The following is a 26,052-nucleotide window of genomic DNA, read 5'->3' as shown; positions in this document are numbered from 1 at the left end:
TTTTTCCCCACACCCGCTCCAACACATATTGTTGCTTGTGTTCTTGATAATCGCCATTCTAATTGGGGTGAGATGGAATCTTAGGGTAGTTTTGATTTGCATTTTTCTTATTACTAAAGATGGTGAACATTTTTTCATATGTTTGTTGATTGCTTGTAGATCTTCTTCTGTGAAGTGTGTTCATATCCTTAGCCCATTTGTTGATTGGGTTATTTGTATTCTTGGTGTAGAGTTTTTTGAGTTCTTTATATATTCTGGAAATTAGTGCTCTATCTGAAGTATGAGTGGCAAAGATATTCTCCCACTCTGTAGGCTCTCTCTTTGCATTGCTGATAGTTTCCTTTGCTGAGAGAAAGCTATTTGGTTTGAATCTATCCCAGTTGTTGATTCTTGCTTTTATTTCTTGTGCTATGGGAGTTCTGTTAAGGAATTCTGATCCTAAGCCAACAAGTTGAAGATTTGGACCTACTTTTTCTTCTATAAGATGCAGGGTCTCTGGTCTGATTTCAAGGTCCTTGAACCATTGTGAGTTGAGTTTTGTGCAGGGTGAGAGATAGGGGTTTAGTTTCATTCTGTTGCATATGGATTTCCAGTTTTCCCAGCACCATTTGTTGAAGAGGCTATCTTTTCTCCATTACATATTTTTGGCACCTTTGTCTAGTATGAGAAAATTGTATTTATTTGGGTTTGTGTCCATGTCCTCTATTCTGTACCATTGATCTTCCTGTCTATTTTGGTGCCAATACCATGCCGTTTTTGTTACTGTTGCTTTGTAGTATAGTTGAAGTTAAGATTTAATTTTTATTGGGGCTGGGCTTGTGGCTCAGTGGTAGAGCACTTGCCTAGCACATGTGAGGCACTGGGTTCAATCCTCAGCACCACATAAAATAAATAAATAAAGAGCCGGTGCTGCCAATTCTTGAGCATTAAATTAAAAAAAAAAAAAGAAAAGAAAAGAAAAGAAAAAAGATTCAACTTTTATTGTCGGGTGCAGTGGTGCATGCCTGTGATCCCAGAGACTCAGGAGCTAAGACAGGAGGATCACAAGTTTGAGTCTCAAAATAAAAAACATAAAAAGGGCTGGGGATGTTACTCAGTGGTAGAGCACCCCTGGGTTCAAGCAAAAACGATCTAACTTACTATTTTACTCCAGGTGTGTAAGGAATGCACAGTCGGCATGAAGAATTTTGGAGCTGGGCGTGATAGCCTGTCAGTCCCAGCAGCCTAGGCCAGCTTGGGCAACTTAGCGAGGGCCTAAGGACTTTGCAAGACCCTGTTTGAAAATAAAAAATAAAAAAGGCTGGGGGTGTGATTCAGTGGTAAAGTACCCCGGGGTTCAAACCCCAGTACCAAAAAGAAAGAAAGAAATTTGAAGCTAAAAGGAGAAAATAGAAATCACCTCCAGGTCCACTAGTCTAATCAGGAATCCATACTCTTACTTGTTCGTGGGATTACAACCTCTATTATGTTGTAGAACTAAAGTCATATTGGGTATTCAGTATTTTACTTTTTTATTATTTTTGGTGGTGCTGGAATCAGACCCAGGGCCTAGCATATGCTGGGCAAGTGCTCTACCACTGAGCTACACCCCAGCTACTTTTTTACTTTGAGACAGGGTCTCACTAAGTTGCTGAGGCTGGCCTGGAATTTGTGATCTTCCTGCCTCAGCCTCCTGAGTAGCTGGGATTACAGGCATGTGCCACTGCACCTGGCCTGTTTTATCTTTATAAAGCTGAAAATTTTGTGAGAATTTTTGGTTCTTGATGGATCTTCAAGAATGTAAATTTTAGTAGCATACCCTAGTTCTTGGCCACTGTTTGGATGCTTAGGTAATCTCCAGTTTTGTTGTGCTGGTTTGTTTTATTCTGTTTTGTTTCCCCCTTGTGGTGCTGGGGACTGAACCCAGGAGTGCTCTACCACTGGACTCCATCCCAGCCCTTTTCGGTTTTTTATTTTGTTTTGTTTTTTTGTTTTCACGGTGCTAGGGATTGAACCCAGGGCTTTGTGCTTGACAAGCAAGCACTGTACCAACTGAACTATTTCCTCAGCCCAAGCCCTTTTCATTTTGAGACAGGGTCTTGCTGAGTTGCCCAGGGTGGCCTTGGCTCCCATGTGACTGGTGTTGCAGGTTGTGTCATTGTGCCCATCCTGACCCCGTTTTCCTCTGTGAATCTCTACTGGTATTTCTGATCATCTTACAATAAATCCTTAGGTGTGCAGTTGCAGAATCAGCAGAACTGGAGGCTTGGCAGTGATTGATGTTAGGCCATTTCCCCAGGGCGTGTGTGATCCAGGCTGCTGCTGTCCAGGGGGGCCATGGCAGATGGAAACTCAACCTTTGTGACTGGTCCTCAGGGCCCTCAGGTGGCCTGTGTGGGGTGGATGTGCTTCTGTAACCAGAGGAAAGACTGAGGCGGATCTCTCTTGACTTCAGGGATTCTGTGGTCTGAAGCCGTCTTCTTGGAGGCGAGGCCCCAGAGGAAGACCAAGAGTGTGGACGCCCTGAAGAAGTGTGAGCATGACCCCCATGTGCTGCTGGCTGTGGCCAAGTGAGTGGGTGTCCTCTCGGGTTTCTGGCCTCAGGTGCCAGTGGGGCCTTGGCAGCACGTCTGCCCCTCCCTGGCTATGCCAGATATGCAGGGAGCAGGCTGGGCCACCCTGGTCCTCAGCCACAGGAGCTTCTGCTTCCACCTTCTGGGGTAGCATGTCTTCCAGCAGAGCCCCACAGCATGCACTGTCCATGTCACCTGGGCGTCTGTCCAGGTCAGTCCCTCTCCTGGGGCCTCCTAGGTGCTTTGGCCCTCCTGAGATCCCAGGCTTCTTGTGGGCTGCACTTGTGGCCTGAATTACTCAGCAGAGACAGATTTGCTAGTGTTGGTCCACCCTTTGGCTTAAGGGGCTTCAGCCAAGAAATTTGTTTTCCTTATGTTAGAGTAAGTAATCTCTGTGGTCCTGGGAACAACTCCAGTCTAGTCTGCATGCCTGGGAGTGTGGAGGTGACCGACTAGAGACAACCTCTCGGAACACATGGCCCCCAGGGGAGGAAGAAGTCAGAGAGACACCTCAGCACGTGGTTGAAACCAATACATAGTGCTAGGTCAGAGGTTGCCTGGGAGGCGACTGGACCCTAAAGGACCTCAGGACAATGGCATAAGGCTGTGGCCAGGATATGCTGTGCCTTGAGGGCCATCCTAACCCCACAGGCTCTCTGCTTTCTTCTAGAAAGAGGGATTGGGCTGGGTGTGGCAGAAGGGCCAGCAGGTGTCTGTACACATGGAACTGAAGAAGGTCTTTAGGGAGGATGGCAGCTGCCCCAGGGACATGCTCCGTGTTCTCCAACCCTGGAGTGATGCTCAGAGGCAGAGCCTTCCCGGGGCTGGCCTTGACTCTGCTCCAGGTGGCACCAGGGCTCCAGGGTCTGGTATGGCGGCCCTTTGTCTGTGCCTCTCTCCAGCACCTGGACCCCTGCCGAGACGGAGGCTTCTCAAAGCCTGGCTGGTACCTGCCTGGGCTTCCTCCTCCCAGAGTGACTTATGTGTGGCCCTCAGATAGGGCAGCCATAAAACCTTATAAAGGCTTTGCTAAAGTAAATAAGTCACTCTTTGCTGTTCTGATATCTGAGTTTGCACTCTTTATCACAAGTTTATCTAACACCAAGCAATTAAGAGTGCCACACGGCTTAAAAAACAATCAGGTTATCAGCATGAAGTTACTCTGAATGGTACCTGAGACCTGCCCAGACAGCAGTGGAGTGGAGGCTGCTGTGCTGGCAGCTCCTTAGTGCCTGTGTTGAGGGGTGCTGAGCCAGGGGTAGGTGGGCGAAGCCCCAAGTCCCAGGCCTGCCAGAGTGCCCAGCGTCTAGCATGTCCCATACCAGTGGGAAGAGGAAGGGTGCTCCTGAAGACCCTGATTAGGCTTCTGAGAATCCACACATGTGGACCCTGTTCGACTGACTCTCAGTGTCTGCGTGCGTGGCAGGCACAGCAGGCATGTGCTACAGTCCTGGGCCTGGGGCCTGCAGCCCCAGCAGGCAGTGTCCCTAGTGCTGACTGGAAGCCCACTTCATAGTATTTGCTTAGTTGCCTGCCTGGAGCTGGACGAGCAGCAGACACCTGGCTGAGACTGCAGTTTGGGCCTAACTGACGCTTTGCCAGGTTTTGCTTTGTCTTTGTTTGACCTGGAGGAAAGGAAGTTTCAAGAGTTGGGGTCTTGCTGTGCATCTGAGCATTCCTTTCTCTTCAAGTATCAGTGTGGTCAGATGCTTCAGGACAGGCGAGGTGGCCGGGGCAGTCCAGGCCTTCCCACGGCAGGTGCCAGTGTGGGTGCAGACTGGCAGGAGAGCCAGGGGTCACACTGCCAGCCCTCCCCACGCTGGGATGCACGCTCCCTCTGAGTCCTGCTGCCCTCCTGCCACAGGCTCTTCTGGAGTGAGCGGAAGATCACCAAGGCCCGGGAGTGGTTCCACCGCACGGTGAAGATCGACTCCGACCTGGGGGACGCCTGGGCCTTTTTCTACAAGTTCGAACTACAGCATGGCACCGAGGTGAGGCCACACCAGCTGACCAGCACACATGCTTCCTGTGTGTCCCCAACCTTCTGGTACTGTAGGGAGCTCTGCCAGCACCCCTCAGTCCTGGGGTCTGGAGAACAGGGTTGGGGCACAGTGATTGACTGAGCCACAGCTGTTTTCTCATTATAGCCTGAAATTTATTTGCTTAGTTCAGTTTTTAAGTGGTCTGTTATTCGTTTTGTTTTGTTTTGGTACTAGGGATTAAACCCAAGAGCACTTTACCACTGAGCTACATTCCCCATTCCTTTTTATTTTTTAATTTTGAGGTAAGTTGCTGAGGCTGACCTGGATCTTGGTCCTCCCACCCCAGCCTCCTACTGAAGATTACAGGCCTGTGCTACCAAGCCTGGCCCTGTTACCATATTTTGAGTTGTTTGGTGACTGGTGGGACTTGGAGTCACCTTGGAGATGAAACGAGTTGGTTTTTGTCCTCTTGGGCCTAATCCATGGGTGGTATTCCAGGGGAGCCTAGGCAGCAGCCTCTCCTCAGCCAAGCCTTATCAAAGCCGTGTCTGTGGGATAGGGGTCACCAGGATGTCCTGGGGTCCTCCTCAGAAGTAGCAGGCAGACTACTTTGAATCTAGTGAGTGCCTTATTCAGATAGTGGACAAGGAGCCTGGCTCAGCTCGGGACGCAACCTCGTTGACTGGGTCTGGGTTTCTGGGGGGAAAGGCTGTCTTGAGGAGCCCAGCTGAGCCCTCCTAATCCACAAGCTGGGGCCAGGTCTGCAAGGGGGGGCAGTTGTGGGGCAGGAGGAGCCCTGCCTGAAGCCCTGTGGTCCCTCCTCCAGGAGCAGCAGGAGGAGGTGAGGAAGCGCTGCGAAAATGCAGAGCCCCGGCACGGGGAGCTGTGGTGCGCCGTGTCCAAGGACATCACCAACTGGCAGAGGAAGATCGGGGAGATCCTAGTGCTGGTGGCTGCCCGCATCAAGAACACCTTCTGATGACCCAGTCTGGGACACGGGATGGGACCAAGGGTGGCTCATGGATGTACATGGGCAGGTTGACCATCTGTCCATCATTCATTAAAGGTCTTCATGTCATGGGTCAGGGTGGGCCTGCTGTCTTGTGCTTTTGCAGCCCCATCAGCCTCCTACACATGCACAGGGTGGTCCCGGTGCCTCTGCTTGGGGCAAGGCCTCTTGCAGACACCTGTGTCCTACAGAGGAAGCTTGGTGGGATACCAGGGCTTGCTGAGGTTTTGTGGAGAAGATGGTAGAGTCCAGGGTCTGGAAGAAGTGGAGACACCTGATCATCAGTCCGTAGCACAGGTTGGAGGCCACATAGGGACTGGGCCATGAGTAGGAGGAAGCACTTACAGGAGCCCCCATGATCACACCCACAGAGTTAGGGATTTTCCCAGCCATAGTCTAGGGACAGCTGGAGCCTCTTGAAGTCCTGAGTGCACCCAGCAGAACCTGGCTGTGCCCAGGCCTCTCCATGCTGGCCAGGAGATGTCCCCTGTAGGAGTTTATATTGCTTTTGCAGGTGAATCTGCTTTTGCTAGTTCATAGTCAGCAGTTTTATCCTGAAGCACTGTGACTGCCCTCATCACTAGATGGAATTTTGTATTGCTGAGATGTGACTTCTTTTAGCCTTTCTGCTCTGTGGGGATAAAGGAGTTCTTGGGCCTTGAATCTGTGTGTGTGTGCATTCAGTTGGGAAATAGCTCTCAAGAGTGGTGTGTAGCAGGCCATGTCAGGTGACTGGCTCAAGGTCATGGCTGGTCTAAAGGGCAGTGGACAATCTCCCACACTGGCCAACAAGAAGATGAGTGGCTGTGAGGGATGGTGAGGGACAGCCTCTGACCCCTGCTTCCTGCAGAACAGCTGTCCTCCACAGTCTTAAGAGATGAGCCCCGGGGGTCCCCTGTGTCTCATACCTGTGGCAAGGCCTGCAGTAGTAGTCACTCATGCACAGCTCAGCCCTCCTGCACACAGGACCCTGCTGGTTTGGGGTGCCTCTCTCCCCTCCTTCCAGGTGAGAACTGGCAGCCCTGAGGAGTGCTGGCCACAGGAGTGTCCAATTCAACTGTGGGCATCTAGGGTAGATGAGGCCCTGCTGGTGGAAGCCATGGGCCCAACTCGAGGACAGGGGACCAGTCTTCAGGGTGGAACTAGAGGTGCTGGTTGTTTGATGCCAGGCAGCCACATGGACGTGCTGGCTCACCTGTGGCCTGTGAAGTTGTGATCAGTCTTTGCTGCCCTGTCTTGAGGGGTGGCCACAGGGCTTCATGTTTTCCTGGGAACCTTGGAGGCAGCCTTATGGGAAGGGGCAGGGTGACCTTTGCTCTTAGTGGCCTGTCCCCTTGGCTCCTCCTGGGAAGGCTGATTGGTGTGAGACTTCACATGGGTTCTAGAATACCCACACGTCCACGGGTACATCCTCTCATCTGCAAGGTGGTGGCTTTCTCGTGTGCATCACCAACTTCCATCCCTGAGAGGCTTTTAGCCCAAACTGAAATGGTTTTAGCCCAAACCATGTTCCAGAGGCTGCTTCTGTTCCAGGGCAGAGCAGCAACCCCGACCCATAAAGACCCCTTCAGGCCAGGAAGAATGAGACTGGACCGGCAGTGTGGGAGTGTGGGAAGTCCTGGCTCTCAACCTGCTGGGGCAGGACTTCCTGAGAGTTCATATAGGGGCTTGTGGTCGTGGACCAGGGAGTGAAGTCCTGCCCACCAGGTTCTGTCAGCAGGTTCCTGGGAGAGGCAGCACATGCTGACCACTGAGGCAGGCCCCAGTCAGCTTTTCCTGGCTCCCCTTGCCCACAGCTGGGCCCTGCACTACCTTCTGCCCACTGAGCACTCTCACTCCTTGAGGAAGAGCAAGGTCTGCCTAGGGCTTAACAATTCCTTGTGGGTCAGTGCAAGACCCTCAGCCCCAGAACAACCCTGGGCCTGCAGGACAGGTCGTTATGGGCTCCAGGTCCAGACTAACTGAAGTAGTAGGATGGAGTCTGGGAGAGGGAGGGGCAGGGGCAGGCTGGTTGTGGGCCTCTCTTTCCCTCTGCGCCTGTCCCCTCCCTCCCTCTGCTGGAGGAGCCAACTTCAAAAGCCTCTCCGCCTGCCCTGCAGCAAGGCAGTTCTGTCCAGGGAGTTCCGTAGGCTGGTGTTGGACCTGCCAAGTGCCAGCTGCACTCACCACCACAGACCCAGGACCATGTGCGTGGTCGGCTGGAGGGAGTGAGGGAGGGCAAGACCCTGATTGACCGATGGTGAGCAGCTGGGCCTGGGGGGTTGCTACAGTAGGCCAGGGGGCTGGATTGTGTACAGGCCAGGGAAGAAGCCACTGGTGGTTCCCAGCAGCTCCCAGCACTGGGACCAGCTTTGAGTGCATGCACCACAGCCTTCCACAACCCTTTTCTCCCATGCTGGGCTGAGCCTGGGACTCTCTGGGTAGCCAGCCTGTCCTTGCAGTACCTTCTGCTGGCCTCTCCTGAGTTGGATGTGCCTCAATGTGCCTGCAGTCCACAGAAGGCTTGCGGCCACAGACAGTTGACCATGGTGTGTAGTGTGCTTTAGGAAGGGGTGCAGTGAGCTGTCTGCTCTTCTGGTTGCTGCTTGGTGCCCTGGATGGGACCCCCCCAACACACACATGCACACAGGGTTTGGGTATGTGCAGTCAAACTCCCCTGCTGGGGCTGGGAAGCAGAGTCGAGTCCTGTGGTCCGGCTGGGTTCACATGATTAATTTTCCAGCCTGAGTCAGCTGTATGACTCCAGCCTGGGGGCCTGGGGACCATCAGTTGTCTTCTTGATGCATGGGTTTCCTTTGAGAGCCAGTTCCCACCCCTGTTTTGGGTAGGAAGGGGCCTGCTGGCTGACTGCTTGCAGTGTGATGTGATGGCCCCCTTCATCCCCATCACCTTTGGGGTTTCCCCCGTCTTTCCCTTTGCAGTGAGGTGTGGCTTGGAGCTCTGAGCTTGCCTCTGTTTGGGTTGAGTTGGGGCGTGTGTGTGTGTGTACCCCAGTTCTCTTGGCTCTGTGAGCTGGTTGAAGCAGAGCCATCGGTGGGGGGTGGGCGCTGCCACATCACACAGGGCAGAGTGGTTCTACCCCCACTCCTGTGGGATGGCAGAGCCTCAGGTATGTGATCCCAGTTCTGTGGGTATCCAGAGGGGATGAGGTGGGGGATTTGGTGAGAGGAAAGCCTGATCCAGGTGGAGGACTGTGGCTGGTTGTTGACCCTGGCCAGGGTGAGGCTATACTGGGGTAACCGAGTGCTGGACCCCAAAGTAGTCATTCCTGCTGCACAGAGCCCCTAGACTCTATCCTCCAGCTTTGCAGGGGCTCCATTGTTTCTTTCCCAGGTAATCACAGCACCTGGCCCCGTTTTGGAACAGCTCCTTGTCCTCTCTGTCCTTCAGGGCTCAGTGAAAGGTGTTCCCCCAACACACAACATCCCTAGATGTCTGCATGGTTTGCAGGCCTGTCTAGTTTCTCCTTCCTTGAGACTGCACTTTATCCTCAGACCTGTGTCTAGAGGTTTTGTTGGACAGCACCATCTCCATTTTATACCTGCTCAGAGATTGGGAGCGGGTGCACTTTATATTGTGGCCCAAAGTCCCTCGCCCTGTGCTGGAAGGCACTCCACGGGCCCACGTGCCCAGCCCGAACCTGGTGTCCCCTCCAGGTGCCTTCCAAGCCCACGCTCTGCGCCCTCCTGCTGGCACTGCCGTGGTTGGTCCCTGGCTGGGCTCGGCTCAGTGCCTGCAGCGTCCCGGAGGTGCTCCGCCACTACCGCGCAGTCATCTTCCAGGACCTGCAGGCCGCGGTGAGACCGGTGGGGCCGGAGCCGGGCTCCGGGTACCATCATCTCCTTAAGAAAAACCTGACGGGAACGGGCGGAGGGCGGGGATGGCCTGGTGTCTCCTGCGGTGCCCAGAAGGTAGGAATAGGTGCACCCATCTACCCTCCCTACCCCACCTACACCCTCCCTCAGGACTCCCCCGCCCCAGCTTTCCTTCCTTCCCAGGAGCACGGTATCCTCCTGTTCATCGAGTCCCTGGGCCAGACACTGCGCGGGGCAGTGACTGGAGGCCGCCGTGGTAACCTGGAGAAAGCTGCATGGACAGTGGCCCTACGCACCGAGGCGGTGATGCGGCGCCACTGCTGGAAGCCGCGCCAGGTGTGTGTCCCTAGTGCATGCCTCTCCCTCTCGCAGAGCTTCGGTGCAGTCCGCGGCCATGGCCCTACCGGCTGGAGGCTTGCTTACCGCCCACTGGGCGGGCGTGCGGTCGGGGCGCATTCACTGACCATGGGTGTCCGACAGCAGAGCCGGCGGCCCAGGACGCGACCTGTCCCGCGCCGCGGGGGTCGGAGGCGGCTCCTGCTGCGTGTCCTGGACACCGTCGCCACCTGCTGGGAGAAACTCTTCGCGCTTCGCGCCACGGCCACCGGGGAATCCTAGTGCGGCCCGCCCCGCGCCCTGCCCCCTGCCCCCAGCGCAGCGCAAGCAAAAACGGGGGTCCGCGGCGGAACCTAGGAACAGAGGTCCCGATGGCAACTTCTTCCCCTCGCTCAACCAGCCCGCGCTCCCCGAGAGCCCGGGGCTTGAAGAAGTGAGCCCCGCCCAGCCGTGGCGGGTCCCGGAGGTGGCCCGCCCCCCACGCGCCAAGCGAGGCCTCAATAAATGGAGCTGGTGCTGCGGGTCGGATTCTTCTTTTCGCGGGTCAGGCTGTGGACCCTGGGCCGCCCGGGGTCTGCGCCTCGGTGGCAGGGCCACGGGACCTGAGCTTCCCGCCACGTCTGGCAGCGGGAAGAGCCTGCGGGCAGCAGGGGGCGCGCGTCGGGCACTGGACGCGGCTCCTTGTGAGCGCAGCGGTGGGGTGGGGCACCTGCGGCCGGTTGGGGGGCTCTAAAACGTCACGCATCCGCCCTGCTCCATTCTGGACCTGAGTGGGGAGGTGGAAATGGAGGGGAGGGGAAGGCTAAGCTTGGTGAATTCGGAGCAAAACAACCGGATAAAGGAAACGGGCCTGAGGGGAAACCGGCCCTGCCGCCCTGGCCGCGAGATCGGCCAGGCCATTTCCTGCGGCCTCAGGGGGGTGGTCACGGTGGAGGCCTCCAGAGACTGCCCCAGCCCTGTCTGCGGGACCCGCCTGGCTGGCCCCTAGTACCGCACCTAGCCCGTGGGAGAGAGAGGTAACGCCCATGGGCTGCGCACCTGCCTTTGCTCTGGAACAGGAGGAGAGGAGGCAGGCCTTTTGCCCGGTGCCCGAGGGACATCAGGAGACTTGAAATGGCCTTGGTTAGGCAATCGGCCACAAATCCGATCCCCACCCTGGCTCCCTCCCACACGCATTGGATCTGTCCAGTGGGAGCTGTTGTCCCTGCTTCACGGTGGGGAAGCTAAGGCTTGCCCAAATCACACAGGAACTGTAAGAGCTGGGTCCACCTGACCAAAGCGCTGGGGATGAGGGGGCGGGCCTTCCTGGACCTCAGCGTGGGGATAGACTTCAGATTCAGACCTAGAACAGTCTTCCAGGCCACCTTTGAACACAAGTACAGAACAGTCCAGACCTTTTTTCTGCTTCATGTGCTTCATGGAGGGTGGTGTGGTCAAGTGCTACAGGTTTTGATGGAGCAGGGGTGCCAGGCATGGCTCAAGTGCTGGAACCTACCTGGGGCTCCCACAGAAGCCCCTTAGATAGGAGCCTACAAAAACCCAGGCCTGTGTGTAGATGGGTGCCAGACATGAAGGGTAAGGGGAGACCCTGAGATCCCAGGACATGGACGAGAGCCTTCTCTTGAATTGGGGAACAGTAGTGGGGATAGTGGAGGGAGTTCAGGAGCATGGACCTAGGCTGAGTATGGCTCACTTTGATGGCCTCTGTTCTACATGCTCAGGTGTAGCCAGGTGTCCAGGTAGGGAGAAAAAGTTCCAGTTTGTTGGAACATAAGGTGTAGGGCAGCAGAACATGACCAGGGCAGTCAAATGGTGGTTTGGAAGAGGTCAGTAGGCGCTTGGAGACAGGTCTGGGCTGGGTGCAGGGACAGGATGGACAGGCTTAACCAAGGTTCTCTTGGACCGGTTTTCCCCACCCCTGGGGAAAGCAAGAGCAGTCCTGTGATAGACAGCTGGGAGTCACTTCCTGAGTGTCCCGCTGTTGCTTCTGCCTGCCCATGGTGCCCCCTCTTCAGAGCAATCTGGCTGGGGAGATGAGTGGGCAACAGGGCAGCTCCCACTCTTGTCACTGAGGAAAGATCAAACAAACCACAGTGTCCTGGGGGCTGGAGGACAGGCAGAAACCTCAGAGTTTTAGGGACACAGGTTGATGCCTGAGTCCTTGGGCCAATGAAGAGAAGCCTGTACGCCCCAGTCCTGTAGTTCCTCTGTAGGGGAACTGCCAGCGTCAGCCCCGGAGGGTGGGGTTCAACTCACAGTAGTGTCTTTCTCTTTCGGAACTAGGCCAGGTGCACAGCCCCACTGAGAGGCTCAGAGCTGCCAAGACATGGAGACCAGAGGAGAAGCTGGGTGTCTGCTCAGACCCTGAGAGGCTGAGCTCTTAAGGCTCACCATGGGGACCCCAGTGGCAGCTCTCCTGTGGCCTTTTGAAGCTCTGAGAGGACAAGTTGTCCTCACGTTCACCTGGCACAGACCAGCACAGGAGCTGCTCCACAGACGTTTGCTGACTGGAACGAACTAGAACCGACCCAGAGACGCAGGGGCTCAGCTACGTGTGGGGGGGGAGCCTGCATCCGGTCTTGTTCTACCCCGTGCGCGCCTTCTCAAGGCTCAGCTGTTTCCAGGGATGTAGGGGCTATGGCTCAGAAGGAGGGGGCTGTGCCAGGGTGGCAGATGGGGCCTGCAGGGCATTGGCCAGCGTTGTGCAATTTCCTGCAACCCAGGAGCCAGGCCCCCCATGTGCAGCACTGGGAAGAGGGGGCCTGGCAGGCTTTGAAGGGAGCCTGGGTTCCATGGCCTCCCAGACTGGGAGCCTTTGAAAGAACATCTGGAACTAGGGCAAGAGGCAAGCCAGTCTCTGGATTTGCAAAACTAAAAGTTAATCCTGACTTTGCCACTTGTGTGTTCCCCACCCAGCCCCACCTCCCACCTCTACCTCCACTGGGGTGAGAGCTGCAGCCTCTTGGGGGCTGGGGCAGCACCTTCCCCCCATCTCACTATCCATCACCCAGCCCAGGATTGTTGCTGAACTGAACAAGGGACGGACGGGTGGGAAAGATGGGGGATGTCTTCTCTGTGGCCCCTGTGCATGGAGCCACAGCCCAGCAGAGTGCGGGCAAGTGAGTTCAGCTGCATGCCTAGTGTGGGTGCTGGATGGGCTCAGGGCAGCAACCCAGGCAGGGAGACCAGGGAGGAAACACCTGCTCCCAGACCTGGAGGATGCCTGGCTTCGTGGGCACTTGGCCCTTGCGTGTGAGTGTGAGTGTGGGGTCTTAAGACCTGCAGGTGTGCAAGGAGGCTGCCTGCTCCAGCTGTGGTGGACTTAGAAACAAACAACCGCCCCCCCATCAGGAAGCACATACTCACTGGGGACCAATGCCAGGTGCTGGGGCCCATTGTCCTTGCCAGTGGCCTTCAGGACCCTGGGGGAGGTCCAGGGAAGGCCCCCATCCTGCCCTCTCCCCAGGAAAAGACTCAACTTCGTAAACACAGAAACAACTATTCCCTCCTTTAAAACCGGAAGAACCAGCAGGGAGGTCGCACCTGCTGTGGGAAGCCAGTCCCTGCTTGGGGGAATTGACTGGTCAGGCCCTCAGGGGCTGGCGGTGGGACGCCATGGGGTCAGAGGAGACTCCTGGGTCATCTGCCGACCGAGTTGACTGGACTGTGCCTGCGGAGGGACTTCAGTCCGAAGTGCCCTGGGGGGCTCAGTGGCATCAGTCTCCACCTTTTCGCTCCCTGGCCCCCGCTTGGCCCAGTTGTGGCTGTGGAGAGAGGCCGCCAAGGCTCCCTGCCAAGCGAACAGCCCAGTCCTTGGGCCGCCCCAGGCGCCCCCTGCCCGGCGTGAGGCCAGGGGTCGGGGCTGCGGCCCGAGATAAGCACGGCTTCCTGCACTTGCTCCCAGCGCCGCTGCGCGCAACGCTTCCTGTTTTCTCACGCGGGCGGAGGGCTGGAGGGAGAAGGGGTGCGCCGAGGGGCGGGGCACCAGGGAAGGGGCACCCGGGAGGGCCGCGCTGAGGGGCTGCGCGGTGCCCTCTTGCCTACCCCGCGCACGTGCTGGGTCTAGAACCCCTCCCAGACTCCCGTCCTGGGCCCTCCTCCTCGGACTGGGTGCCAGTTGATGTGGTTCACAACTGGGTTACAACAGCCAGAGGGTAGAAGGGTATCAATGTCCGTCCGCGGGTGAGTAGATAAAGGCAGCATGTGCACACCACCACGCAGAGTATTAGCCCCCAGAAGGAATGACGTTCCCAGGCGTGCTACAGCACGGTGACCCACACCTTGATCCCGCATACAGCCCCATGGCACACTCCCAAGACCCCAGGGCCAGCCTGAGGCTTCGCACGGTACTGGGTCCTGTGTACACCCTTTCTCTAGACAGGGTCCTATGATAAGGTTTAAGTCATAAATTAGGCACATCGAGACTGACAACTGATAATCTGGAACAACTACAACACTGCTGTAAAAAAAATATGTGAATATCTCTCAAAATACCTTGTACTGGGCTAGGGAGATAGCTCAGTTGCTAGGGTGCTTGTCTCTCAAACACAAGGTCTTCGGTTCAATCCCCAGCACCTCAAAAAAGAAAAAGAAAATACCTCCTACTGTGCTCATCTTGAGTCACAGAAACCTCAGAGAGTGAATAGGTGGATAAGGGGAGTAGAGTATGTGAAATGTCCAGAAGGGGCAAATTCATAAAGAAGGAAAGCAGTTTAAAATCTTAGGGGCAGGGCATGGGGGAAAAATGGAGAGTAATGGGTTTCTTATGGGGGATGGGTCCATGGGGATGAAAAAGCTCTGAACTGAGATAGCCATAATGGTTCACAACTCTGTGAATGAGTATGTCAAAACCACTTTAATCTTCACATAGGCTGGGCTCAGTGGTGCACGCCTATAATCCCAGTGACTTGGAAGGCTGCAACTTTGAGATCAGCTTCAGAAACCCTGTCTTAAATAAAAAGGGGGTGGGTTCAATCCCTAGTATCACAAAACACAAAACGTTTGTGTAGGTTTTGTAGAATGTAAGTTCAGTGGTTGGGTTTTCTAGTGTACTTTTCAAGCTTCCCACCCATTGACCTAGAGGGTGGACCCTCTGGGGAATGAATGTCGCTCTGGCCTACTCCATCTTGTCTGTTCATCACTTCTTTGTGTTTGCAGGTATGGCTGGGAGTGGCTACCTGTGGGAAGATGCCCCAGCCCAAACAGGGAGGCACTTGGGTGCTGCTCAGTGGGTTCAGACAGAGGAAAAGCTGGAGGCTCCTGCCCTCCCCAGTTCATTTGTTTCTGTCCCCTCTATGTGTCTCTGTCCTGCTTCTGAGTTCTCTGTGCTCTCCAGCCGATGGGGGATATGGACCATATTGAGAGTCTCTCGCACTCTCAGGCTGTGCTCACACCCCACATTGGACACTAAGCTGTGGATGACTCTTAAAGTCCATCTGCACAACCCCTGTATGCCGTGGGGTACTGGGATAGGACAGGCTCCTCCTCCAGGCTGAGGAGAACTATGAGATCCTGGGGGTGTGAGTAATCAGGATCCCCATGGGGGGAGGGGGGAATGTTATCACCGTCCCTAAAGGAGACCTCATTCAGTGAGGGGCTTTGAAAAGGACTAGGGAGGTCCAAGGAGGTGGTATGGAAAAGGGGTCCAGACCTCCTGGGAGGGGCCCAGGGCTAGTGTGATTGGGGCTCCACAGTTTGGGGGGCTTGAGGCTTGATGTCTGGGGCTCACTTGACTGGTCATTGACACCGTGTGAGCAGAGGCTAGATAGCTCGCTGTGGGGAGCAGAGTGGGAGTAGCATAGTGTTGCCTTTCTTTGGGACGTCGTGGTGAGTGGAAACTCCTGCAGGGGCCCTGGGATGCTGTGTCGGTGTCCCTGGGTGAGGGACGATGTCCTCGCAGCCAGCCCCTGGGCTTGAAGGTTTTAAGGAGCAGATGAGTATGATGAGGTAAGGGCCTGGGGGATTGCTGGCTTGCCTGACTCACTCCTTTGAGTTACTGTGGGTGATGGGCAGAGAGAGCCAGCTGGGTGGGTGCCACAGTCTGGGAATGCCCTGGAAGGATGGAGGGAGCTGTGGGGCTCAGGTGGGTCAGCTCCCTGGGGAGATTAGGGAGAAGGCAGTTTAGGACCTTTGTGGATGATTCTCTTCCTGCCCCAACAACCAAGACACAGGTATGCAGAGGGAAGGCCCCACGCTTTATTTGTGGCCCCCAGGCCAGGGGGGACCCAGATCCTGCCCCTCTTTTACAGCAAACCAACATTGTTATTCGTTGTATTTTAAAAGCCCTTGCTACATAAACGCTGGTGATCACTGAAACCTCTTGGAAGAAAAGTTTAAACGTTTAATTAAAAATTAAATATATTGTATTATGTATATAAAAAAGGCAAAGTAAAAAAAAAAAAAATCTGGTTCTAGAAAATACACTGCAGGAAAAGAACTAGGTGCTTTGAAAAGCTGAACCGGGGCATGGTCAGCCAGCGAGTCCGAGGCCCTGGGCTCCTGAAACAGTCCCAACTCGCGGGAGCCGCCCTCAGAGCCCCCAGAGCCAGGGCGGTGGCAGGGAGACAGGACGCATACTGCGACGTCCTGAAGCTGTTGCATAGTTGAAATATACATCTGCGAGAGGGAGAGGGCAGCGGCAGCCGGCCACAGGGTCGCAGAGGCTGCAGGAGGAAGAGCTCGAGGACAAGCGCAGAGGCCTAGCCGGAGATACAGGCGCTGTAGTACACAGCGCTGCTGGCGTCTGACAGCGCTGAGATCAGGCTGCTCTCCTCTGGGCAGGTCATGGTGCGTGGACCCAATTTGGCCAGAGCCACATGGTAAGGGAGCGCAGTGGCGTCGGGCCGAGTCCGGCTGCAGTTGAGGTACTGGTCGAACTCGGTGAGGTCCACGTCTGCCCAGAGGTCAGCGGCGGGCCCCAGAGGCTCAGCGCCCTCCAACGGCGGTACCTCCGGCGGCGGCGACAACGGGCTGGGGTACTGGCCCGGCGCGCCCAGGGCGCTGTAGTAGAGACCAGCGAGGGGCGTGGCGGGTGGCGCGGTCCTAAGCGCCTCAGCCAGGGGCGCCCCGTAGCAGCCGCTGGGGTCCCGGGCCAACTCCGGGGCATAGGGTGCACGGAAGGCCCGCAGCGTGCAGTCCTCGGGCGCCGCAGGCGGCGGGAAGAAGGCGGCCTCGCCGGGCTCCAGGCCGTCCAGAGGTGAGCGCTCGGGTGTGGGCAGCCCCAGGCCGTCGAACTCGGCGCCCAGCGAGGGCAGCTCCCGGAAGACGCGCGCCGAGCCAGGCGCCACCGGGAAGGGCTCGGGAGGCGGCGGCGGCGGCGGCGGCGGCCCCAAGCCTGGGAGCAAGAGGCCGGGTTCCAGCCTCCGGGCCTTGCGCGCCTGCTTTTTCCGTCGGGGTCGGTATTTGTAGTTGGGGTGGTCACGCAGGTGCTGCACGCGCAGCCTTTCGGCCTCCTCCACGAAGGGCCGCTTCTCTGACGCGTTCAGCTCCTTCCACGCTTTGCCTGCGGGCCGCGCGCACAAGTGAGTGGACTGCCGTCGGGTGCACGGCCCACCGGACCCTGCGTGCCACCTGGGCGCGCTGCGAGGGTTTGCCTCTGCCCCCTCTGCCGGGTCCCGAATCTCCAGCCCCCCAGCCCAAGCCCCCAGTCCCCGTACTCTCTCCCCTTCCCTTCCCCGCCGCTTACCCAGCATCTTGCTGAGCACCGCGTTGTGCAGGTCCGGGTTCTGCTGAGCCAGCCGCTTGCGCTCGTCCTTCGCCCACACCATGAAGGCGTTCATGGGTCGCCGGATGCGCGACTCGTCGGCCGTCTGGCGTTCCTCGCGGCCCGCCGGGCTGAGACCATAGCGCCCCGACTCGGGGCTGCGCGGCGGACTGCGCGGCGGACTAGGTGGTGAAGCTGGCGCGGCGGGCGCGGCGGGCGCGGCGGAGAGGCCGCGCGGCTCAGCGGCGGCCCCGGGGCCCGGGGCCCATGCACAGTCGCGGCGGGCGGGCGGGTCGTCCTGTGCGCCGTAGCCGGGCGGCGATCTCTGCATTCCAGCTGGGCGCGGCCTGGGCAGAACGCGGCGCGGGTGCGCAGAGGACGGGTGGTGGGCACTGTGGGGCAGGACGCCGAGGGCAGACCTGCAGAGGGCGGGCGACGGGAGGGCTGTCGGTGGCCTTGTGCGGGGCTGGCGCCGAGATATAGCGGCGCGGGGCCAATCGGCGGCGGGGCCGGCGGGCTGGGGCGGGGCGGGCCGGGCCGGGGCCGGGGCCGCCCCCTCCCCGGTGGCTCTCTTTCTTCTTGGGCCCTGCCGGATCCCGCCGAGGCCTCCCCGGCGCAAAGCACCCCCCCCCCCCGCACTGTCTCTGAAGGAGAGACCCCCGAGTGGGAGAGGGCCGCAGGTTTGGGCTGGGTCTTGGAAGGAGGGGGTCCTCATGAGGTTGTCAGGCTTTGGAGCCCAGCTTCCGCCCCACCCACGGAGTAAGATCCCGGGGGCAGTAACTGGGGGAGTGGGCAGTGCCATGAGGTTACGTTGGACAGAGGCAGATTTATTTTAGCACAAAGTTCTTGGGAGGCCGCCTTCCCTCGTCAGTCATCGTGGGAAAAGCGCCTGTGTTTTGGGGTGTTCCTGTTCCCCCAACCCTCCAGTGTATGTACTTGGAATTCAGCACTGGATACTTTCAACTCCTCCCCTCAAGCCTGTCCCTGGGATTAGAGGAAAAGGTGGGCCTGTTTTTCCTTCATTCACTCCCAAACCAACTATGGGACCCCAAGAAGAAGGGAGTCTGGGTGTGCAGAGGGACCCTGGCTACATTCATACACCCCAATGCCTGACTGGTGGAGCTGAAACTCATGGTCTCTGGCTTCCGAGCCCTGCAGAGGCCAGCAGGACAGCCAGAGAAGGGAGACAGGTGGGGCCAGGAGGCACAGAACACTGGGCCTTCCCTGATGGCTCCTCCCTTGGACCCACAAGCCTATGGGGGCCTGTTCCAGAAGAACCTCCACATTCTGTAATTTTCCCTGTGCCCACTGCTGCACATCAGGAAGGGGTTGGGCTCCACAAGCTGCTGGCTTTCATCCTGGGAGCTTCCCCCTGCCTCTTGAGAACCTCCACATAGTTCTTTTCTTTCTTTCTTTCCTTTTTTTTTTTTTTTTTTTTTTTTTAATGGGGGTGATTTTTTTTTTTTTTTTTTTTTTAATACCAGGGATTGAACCCAGGGGCACTTAACCACTGAGCCACATCCCCAACCCTTTAAAATATTTTATATAGAGACGGGGTCTTGATAAGTTGCTTAGGTCCTCAACAAGTTACTGAAGCTGGCTTTGAACTTGAGATCTCCTGCCTCAGTCTCCTGCAGCCTCTGGGATTATGGGTGTGGCCACTACAGCTGGCTCCAAGTGTGGTTCTGTTGGGACTCGTGAACCGTTGTGGACAGCCCGCCTGGGGTCAGATCCCCATCCCAACATCCACCCACAGCCTGGGTGTTCTGCACTTCCCTTTATCAGGCCAGGGCACCTTCCCCCTGAGCACCATGATTTGAGGCCACAGGTGTCAGGCACTCAAGGCACGTGTGGTCTCTGGTGGGTCTCTGGACCACATGCGGTGTCTCCTTAGGAACGGGGTGGGTCCTCTGTGGACCCCCAGTGGCTGTTCCTTACCTGACCCCAGGACATGCCTGCCCTAGGAAGAGGCCAGAACCCCCCTAGGGTCTTCCAGCCTGAGTGCTGTCCCATAGCCAGCATCCCTGCATTCCTGCATCACATACTGTCACATAGGGTCTTGACAGTAAAAGACTGGGTCTCCCAGGCTGCTTCCAGATCTCCCCAGTCCATCACTGGTCCTTGCACCTCCGGCACAGGAGTTTCTTCTGGAGTTTCTCAGGAGGCAGGCAATGGTGGTGGGCCTGGAGATGGACCCGCTCCCAGGGCTCTGTTGTGGTGTCAGTTCCCTTGGCCATATCTAGCGTGGGTAGGTGGACTGGTCAGATAGTAGGGGGCATAGTGGAGGATAGGCAGCTTTTCCAGGACTCCAATGTCCAAAGAGTCAGAGCTGCCCACTGGGCAGTGCTTGGCAGAGACTCTCTGTACCCCAGAGTTGATGCCTGGGGTCACCAGGCCTGGATCAGCAGGGACAGTGACTGGTCTGCAGTGATGGTCACTGGGGTCCTGAAGTGGGCCTCCAGAGTCCTTTGTAGCAGACCCCCTAACACTGGGGTGGATTTAGAGTTCCTTTGGGACTCTGCCAGGTACTCAGCAGCCCCCAAGGACCCAGAGTCATCAGAGTGCTCCCAACACAGTGGCCGGCTGCGTCCGGTATTACCTCATCCCCCGCCCCCCGCCCTGCACATGTCCCTCCAGTAGTCACCTCCCCTGGCGCCAGCCAGTGACCCTCTTTGGCTGAGCTGTGAGACTCAGGTGTCTGGCCATCACGTCCTGTGAGCTGGGCTGGGGAAGCCTTGTGGGATGCTACCTTCCCTTTGCAGAGTCAGGCTGCTCTCAACGTGCAGCCTGACAGGGTGAGAATGGCAGTCTTACCCACTGTCCAGATGGGACAACAATGGGGGAGGGCACTGCTGGCAGCAGGGTGGCCCTGACCCTGGAACCTCAGGGTTGGAGGGACTCCCCAGGGCTGTATGAGGGCTGGTGTAGGTGTGGCCAGCTGTGCTGGGGGAGGGGCGTCTGGTGGAGAGACTGCTGTCTGTGTGTGGTCTGCATGGTGCCTGTCCGCCTGGGTGTGGGGTGAGGTAGCCCCTAGTGCTGGAGGCTACCCAGGGCCTTGGGAGCCAGACAAACTGGACTCTCCCATAAGAAGATGAAGACTTGTGGATTGAGGACCAGGGGTCCTGCTGAGGGAAGTATGACCCTCAATGCCCTAGGGAGGGGTCCCTAAAGCTTCTCTGGCCACTGACCTGCAGCCCTAGTTCTGTCCAAATGAGGGTGCGTTTATCTTCAGAATCCACCTCAGCCTGGCCTGGCCAGGTTTGCTGCTGCCCACCCTTGTGGGTTGTAGCCCCAGCCCCCAGAAAGGGGAAGGAGGGGCAACCTTCTTCTGCAAGTGTGGGGGCCAAGGTGGATGTCAAGTGGACACTGTCCTCCCTGCCCTTTACCTACTTCTCTCCCTCAGTCCAAACTGGACCCCTGGCTGCTGGGAAGCCTGTAGAGGATGCTGGGTAGTCCCCTGGGTGGCTCTGGGTGGGGGATCAGCTCAACTCTGGGCTGGGGGTGGGGGACCTCCCAGGCACTGCCTGGGCACAGACCTCCCAGGCTCCCACCAGCCGGGCCCTGGCTGCTACAGGAGCAGTGAGGCTGGGACCAATTAGAGCTCTACTCCCAAGGATGGGGTGGATCCCTGTTGGACGGGGCGCGGTGCAGGGTGCTGTGGTTCTCTGACTGACACCTTGGCTTTGGAGCCAGATGCCAGTTCAGACCCTACCTACCTCCTACCTTTCTAGGCCCCAGGTCTGGCCTCAAGAGGGTGCAGCAGGGGAATGTGAGACTGGGGTCATCTCTCTGCTGGGGTCAGGACCTGATGTCTCAGAACCAGTGGGTTGTGTGACTGCCAGTGGCAGGTCTGGGCCAGGTGGACACTGAGCCTTACCTGAGGACAGTGTGACTTCCTGCTCTGTGCCTTGCTGTCAGTTCTGGAAGGGCAAGGGGGGGTTGGCAGAAGCAGCCTGTTTCCCTGGGCACACCTGGCATGAGGGTGCAAACACACCAGAGTGGGTACAAGTGCTTTTAAAGGCTGGGTTTGGGGTCAGGGTTCACGTGCACAATTTGCCATGTTAAGTGGACTCAGTTGCACAAGTGGTGGTGTGGGCCCTGGGAGGTGCTTGTGGGGTGTTGGCCTGGTGGGGCAGTCAGGGTATAGCTGTGTGGGGCCTGTGATGTGTGAGACCAGAGGGTGCTGTTGTAGCCCAAAGAGTGACACCCAAATTGTTGTGTGGAGTCACTTCTCACCTACCCTGGATGCTTCAGGGCAAGCCAGACAGGGTGAGAGCTTTTCTGAATTGAGGGTCACAGGATTGTGGGGATAGGAGAACCAAAGGCATCCTGTGATGGCACATCTCCTATGCACAGTCAGTGAGCAGGTCACAGGCAGCAGAGTGGTTTCTGGGAGTGCTTCCAGGGTCCCCGTGATGTTTGAAGGCTGCTCCAGAGATTGGGGGCATTGTGCTGTGGTGGGCCTGCAGGTGCTGAGGGTGCCATCTCAGGCCATGCCCACTTCCAGGGCTGGCCATGCAAGCCCTCTGAGGGTGTTCTGCCCTGGGGGCTGCATGGATCTGTTGCCTCTCGTGCTGTGTGGGCCTCCCCAGCAAGGCAGCTCCGCAGGGGCTCCGTGGGAACCAGCTGGACTGGGCTGCTTGGGTTTCCGTGGCAACTCCAGGGAGGGGCCAGGAAACCCGCTCAGGAAGGAAGGCTGGCCTGCCTCATTGCAGAGCAGGGAGTGGAGGGCCGCCTGGGCTGAGCCGGCGCCAGACGTTCTGCCCAGAGCCTGGGCCCCTGCTGGCGGCTGCTGCCTCACCCCTGGCTCCACCCCAAGCTCCTATGGCTGGCCACGGTGTCTGCAGCTGCCTTTATTGGGCTCTGTGTCCAAGACCTATCTGTGGGCGTTGCTGGTCCTGTACCCGTGTGTACCCTGGTCTATTTGGTGTTTCTGTGGAAGCATGGGTAGGCTGTGTATTGAACCCTTGGGTCCCCTGGGCTCCTGGAGGGTGGTGTCCAACCTGACTGCCTTGTCCTGGGCTGGACTGGCCCCTCCTTTCCCTGTCAGACTGGGAAATGGGAGAGAGAGGGAGGCCAGGACCAGAGAGGACGAACACTCCCAGTTGGTCTCCTGCCCCACTAGCTCCTGGGTACCTGATGCTGTTTCTCTGCTGCTCGTCAGTGGCTTTGTAAGTGGCTTTGGTGGAAAATCAGCAGGGCTGCATGTGGGCCCGGGGAATGCCCACCCTTTTTGGTCATAGACAGGAATGGCCGTGTCTACTCCTTTGCTACTGAGCACCAGCTGGTACCAGGTCATACTCTAGGAGGTAGGAATTTGTCAGACAACAAACAGACCCAAGTCCCAGCTGTGGGAAGTTTCTGTTCTAGTGTGGAGACTAGAAAAATCAACAAAATGCTAAACATCACAATTTGGGGTGTCAGGCCTGGGGAGGGTTAGGGTTAGGGTGTCCATGTCTGTCTCTTCATGAGGTGACTTTTGAGCCAACACCTGAAAACCTGAAGGAAATATGTGAAGGAGACACAGAGGCCCTGGGGAAGGGAACTGCTATATGGAAGGGCAGGGAGCACCGAGGACCAGGGCCCCGTGGGGTCTGCCAGTTCCTCTGAGTGAGCCTTGGGGACTTGAGGTTTTCAGCAGAGGGTGTGATCCAACAGCTCCCATGGCTTCAGCACAGCTGAAAAGCCAGGGGCTCTGCTCCTGTAGGGGCCTGGCCATGGTTACCCTTGCCCAGGGCTATGCTCTGGCTGGTCAGGAGTCCCCCTGGTCTCTGCAGGAGGGCAGGGCAGGGCAGGCTGCCTCAGGACTCCTTGGTTTTGCTGCAGGGACTTAGACCTCCATGCTTCACCCATTGCCCCTGACCCTGTGGCAGTCTGGGGCCCCTGGGGAGGGGGAGGGTGGAGTGGCCGCCAGGCTGGCGGGCTGGCAGGGCAGGAGAGCGGCATTTCTGGGAATTGTGTGGGGAGTGCATTGTTAGAGTGAGCCTGCTGCAGGCGGCCGGGGCTGACACTGGCCTCTAGGGATGCCTCTTGCCTCCCACAGCGCTGTCTCTGCGGGCGGGAGCTGGGCCCTTGCCAGGTTATGGGCTGGTTGGGGACTTTCCAAGAGATACTGCCCTGAGCTGGTGATTGTTCCCATTCTGCAGACTGGGAGACTGAGGCCTAGAGAGCTGGGGTCTGCACCAGCAAAGCCAGCAACAGCAGACCCTCCCAGGGGTGGGAGACGGGCTGCGTTTCAGTCTGTGGTCATCATCCTGTCTGATCTCAGAGGTAAGCATCCAAGGGAGGCTTAGGTAGGGTTGGCTGGGGAAACAGCTCCCCAGAGCCCTGTGGTGGAGACCCTGAAGCCACCAGGGTAGGCTGGAGGATCTGATGGGTTGGACTGCAGCCCCTGCCCCTGTTACCCTGAGGCTGAAGCATCTCCCATTCCCTGGTGACGGAAAATAAAGGGGGCTCCGTGTGAGTTTGGCACACGAAACCTTCCCACCACCGCCCTGCCTCAGCCAAGGGGGAAGCACTGTGCTGGTCACTGGGTTCATGGCCGGCTTTGGGCAGGCAGCGGAGGAGGGGGGATACAAATAGAAAAATAAATGGCCTGAGCTTCCGCTGCTTCCTGGACTGAGGTGGGGGAGGGGCAGGCTGAGGGCCAAAGGTGCAGCAGACCTGGGGGGGCAGACCCTGGGGATGTCCTTAGGCCTCCTTAGGGCCATGCCACCCCTTCAGACCTCCCAGCTGGCATCCCCCCCGAGAGGCCCCAGGACAGTGCTGGTTGCCCACCACGGGTCCTGAGGGTGGATGGAGGTGTATCTCTCTTGAAAAGGCACCAAGTATGAAAGATGTCCTGCAGGAGGGTAACATTCCTAAGGAAGCTGGGGCTCAACCTCAGGGCGGTGGGCAGGTGTGGACCTCTGCAGGGGCTCCTGGTGGGGTGAACCGGAGTGGGCATTGTGGGGGCTGGGGTTGGGGGCCCCTCATGGTGGTTGGGCTGGGAGGGTAAGCAGGGGTCCCACCAGGAACATTCCCCCTGTGTGACACGTTGTCCTTGTCCTGGTTCCCAGGCTCTGGAGACCTGGGTAGTATGGATGGGTATAGGACCCTGTTGGAGTGAACGCCCCCAGGAGAACCCTCTGTCCTGTTGTCATACCTGTGTATGACTTCCTGAGGGCCTGGAGGTTCTAGGGGCCCAGGCAGTTTTGGGGGATGCTCCATGGAGGAAGAAGTTTCCCAAGTTGATGAGGCCCAGGGGGGCCTCTAGCAAGAGCCTAGAGGTCAGGACCTCAGAAGGGGCCTGGGAACATGGATTCTAACTCTGGGATTGGGAGTGTAGCAAGGGCCTTTCAGGATACACCACATTTTCACCCTGGTTGCTTAATGGTCCTAGCTGGGCAGCGTGGCCCCTGCTGGAAGCCTGCTGGACCTTCCTAGGGGTGGATTAAATGCCCAGGCAGGTCTGTGACTCTGTGGCTCGCTCCCGCCACCTACAGGTTGATGCTCCTCATGTCAGACCAGTTGCAGCCTCAGTGTGACCCACCCAGGTGGAAGCACCCCAGTCTCTAACACCCCCATCTGCCTGGTCCATTCCTTCTTCTCCTCCCCTGCCACTGCTATGGGCCAGGGCATCATTCTTCCCAGCCTGTACCCTGATGCTGTCCACAGGCTGGACCCACTCAGGAGACACCTCCTGCACAGAGACCCAGCCTCCTGGCCTTTGTCCTCAAGGGGCCACAGCAGCCTGGGCTCCCTTGGTGGAGCCCAGTGGAGACACCCTAGACATGGCAGCCTTCTTTGAGCCATCTCATGTGGCCCTGCTGCAGCCTGAGGAGGGAGGCTATCTGGCATCTCCTGGAGAAGGGCAGTGGGCCCAAGACAGGCAGCGAGTACAGCACTCTGCTCAGTAGGCAGTCCTGGTGCTCAGCTGGAAGTTCCTCAGCTCCCTGTCCTTGTGATGATGCTGTGCAACACAGCGGTGTCTGAGTTAAACGCACAGGACTGTAAAGGAAACCGGTCATACCAGCATACAGCTATGCAGTATTTCCCCACAGTTGTGACCCTTAAAACCCAAGCACTGCTCTCCTGACTCACTGAAGGGCGAGGTTCACTGTTGGGTGGAGTGACCATTGGGGATTCCCAGCAACAGTGGGTAGGGCATGTGAGGTGGGGTGATGACCAGTCCTGGTGGTCAGATGGTTCCCCAGCTTGGGGGCTTTCTTCAGGTGGCCTTCAAATCACTTCTGCCCTGAGAAACTTGTGTCTCTAAGGGCTGGCTGGGTCGTGTGCATGGACCCGACATCATGGATGATGGGGAGCCAGCTGTGGAGCCCTTGTAGCCTGGAGCTCTGAAGTTATTCTTTTGGGGTTCTTGCACAAGGGTAGCCCTGGAACTGGTTTTATGGATTCTGAACAGCTCTTGTTATGGTTGGTATCAGCTATTCAGAAGGTGGTTGAAGAGTGTGTGGTTCCAGCCTCCCTTGGAGCCCTTGGGGTGGCTGGACACTCAGCCTTCACTCCTGTACACAGGATACTGGCCACGAGGACTAGTTTGGTTGGGCTGGGTCAAGAAATGGCCCCAGCTCACAACAAGGGGCAGAATCTCAGTCGGTGTGGAAGCTGGAGTGGCTGTGTTCACCCATCATGGGGTGCATTGGAAAAGCATTGT

General features: G+C 57.4%; 3 protein-coding genes across 8 annotated transcripts in view; 2 read left to right on the top strand and 1 right to left on the bottom strand.

Annotated features, from left to right (window-relative positions):
- Positions 1-6,206, top strand: part of Prpf6 (pre-mRNA processing factor 6) — a 47,148-nt gene extending 40,942 nt beyond the window's left edge. Inside the window, exons 19-21 of one of the 2 annotated variants that reach the window (XR_007107086.1) lie at positions 2,435-2,512; positions 4,417-4,543; positions 5,361-5,498. Coding sequence is in view for 1 of the 2 variants with exons in the window: in XM_047540027.1 (XP_047395983.1) it covers positions 2,435-2,549; positions 4,417-4,543; positions 5,361-5,513 (395 nt within the window). In the remaining variant the exon portion in view is untranslated. Of the gene's footprint in view, positions 1-2,434; positions 2,550-4,416; positions 4,544-5,360 lie in introns of both variants that reach the window. The other variant, XM_047540027.1, reaches the window with a different exon arrangement.
- A 130-nt stretch (positions 6,207-6,336) lies between these two features.
- On the top strand, positions 6,337-10,203 carry C2H20orf204 (chromosome 2 C20orf204 homolog). Of its 5 annotated transcripts, none has more exons than XM_047540032.1 (4): positions 6,337-6,549; positions 9,200-9,340; positions 9,542-9,694; positions 9,839-10,203. In XM_047540032.1, exons 1-4 carry the CDS (start codon positions 6,421-6,423, stop codon positions 9,974-9,976), a joined length of 561 nt encoding a protein of 186 aa, XP_047395988.1. In that variant the 5' UTR covers positions 6,337-6,420; the 3' UTR covers positions 9,977-10,203. The 5 variants fall into 5 exon arrangements, with proteins under 5 accessions (XP_047395988.1, XP_047395986.1, XP_047395985.1 ...); XM_047540030.1 differs by having other exon boundaries at positions 9,200-9,454; XM_047540029.1 differs by having other exon boundaries at positions 9,200-9,694; positions 9,842-10,203.
- A 5,664-nt stretch (positions 10,204-15,867) lies between these two features.
- On the bottom strand, positions 15,868-17,861 carry Sox18 (SRY-box transcription factor 18). Its single transcript, XM_047540546.1, has 2 exons — positions 17,379-17,861; positions 15,868-17,195 (listed from the first exon to the last, which is right to left on the bottom strand). The coding sequence occupies exons 1-2, from the start codon at positions 17,725-17,727 to the stop codon at positions 16,393-16,395; spliced, it is 1,152 nt and encodes a 383-aa protein (XP_047396502.1). The 5' UTR covers positions 17,728-17,861; the 3' UTR covers positions 15,868-16,392.
- Positions 17,862-26,052: the final 8,191 nt, after the last annotated feature.

This window comes from Sciurus carolinensis, chromosome 2, assembly GCF_902686445.1.
Source record: "Sciurus carolinensis chromosome 2, mSciCar1.2, whole genome shotgun sequence".
NCBI lineage: Eukaryota > Metazoa > Chordata > Mammalia > Rodentia > Sciuridae > Sciurus > Sciurus carolinensis.
This window is presented reverse-complemented; position numbering and strand designations above follow the sequence as displayed.

What these genes read in the sequence shown, in the direction of transcription:
- C2H20orf204 (XM_047540028.1), top strand. Translation starts at nt 6,421, where the DNA reads ATGAGCCCCGGGGGTCCCCTGTGTCTCATACCTGTGGCAAGGCCTGCA. An exon ending in CCTCTCTCCCCTCCTTCCAG is followed by an intron (nt 6,550 to 9,199) that starts GTGAGAACTGGC and finishes TGTCCCCTCCAG; the next exon opens with GTGCCTTCCAAGCCCACGCT. An exon ending in ACTGCTGGAAGCCGCGCCAG is followed by an intron (nt 9,695 to 9,838) that starts GTGTGTGTCCCT and finishes GGTGTCCGACAG; the next exon opens with CAGAGCCGGCGGCCCAGGAC.
- Sox18 (XM_047540546.1), bottom strand. Translation starts at nt 17,727, where the DNA reads ATGCAGAGATCGCCGCCCGGCTACGGCGCACAGGACGACCCGCCCGCC. An exon ending in GGTGCTCAGCAAGATGCTGG is followed by an intron (nt 17,196 to 17,378) that starts GTAAGCGGCGGG and finishes CGCGGCCCGCAG; the next exon opens with GCAAAGCGTGGAAGGAGCTG.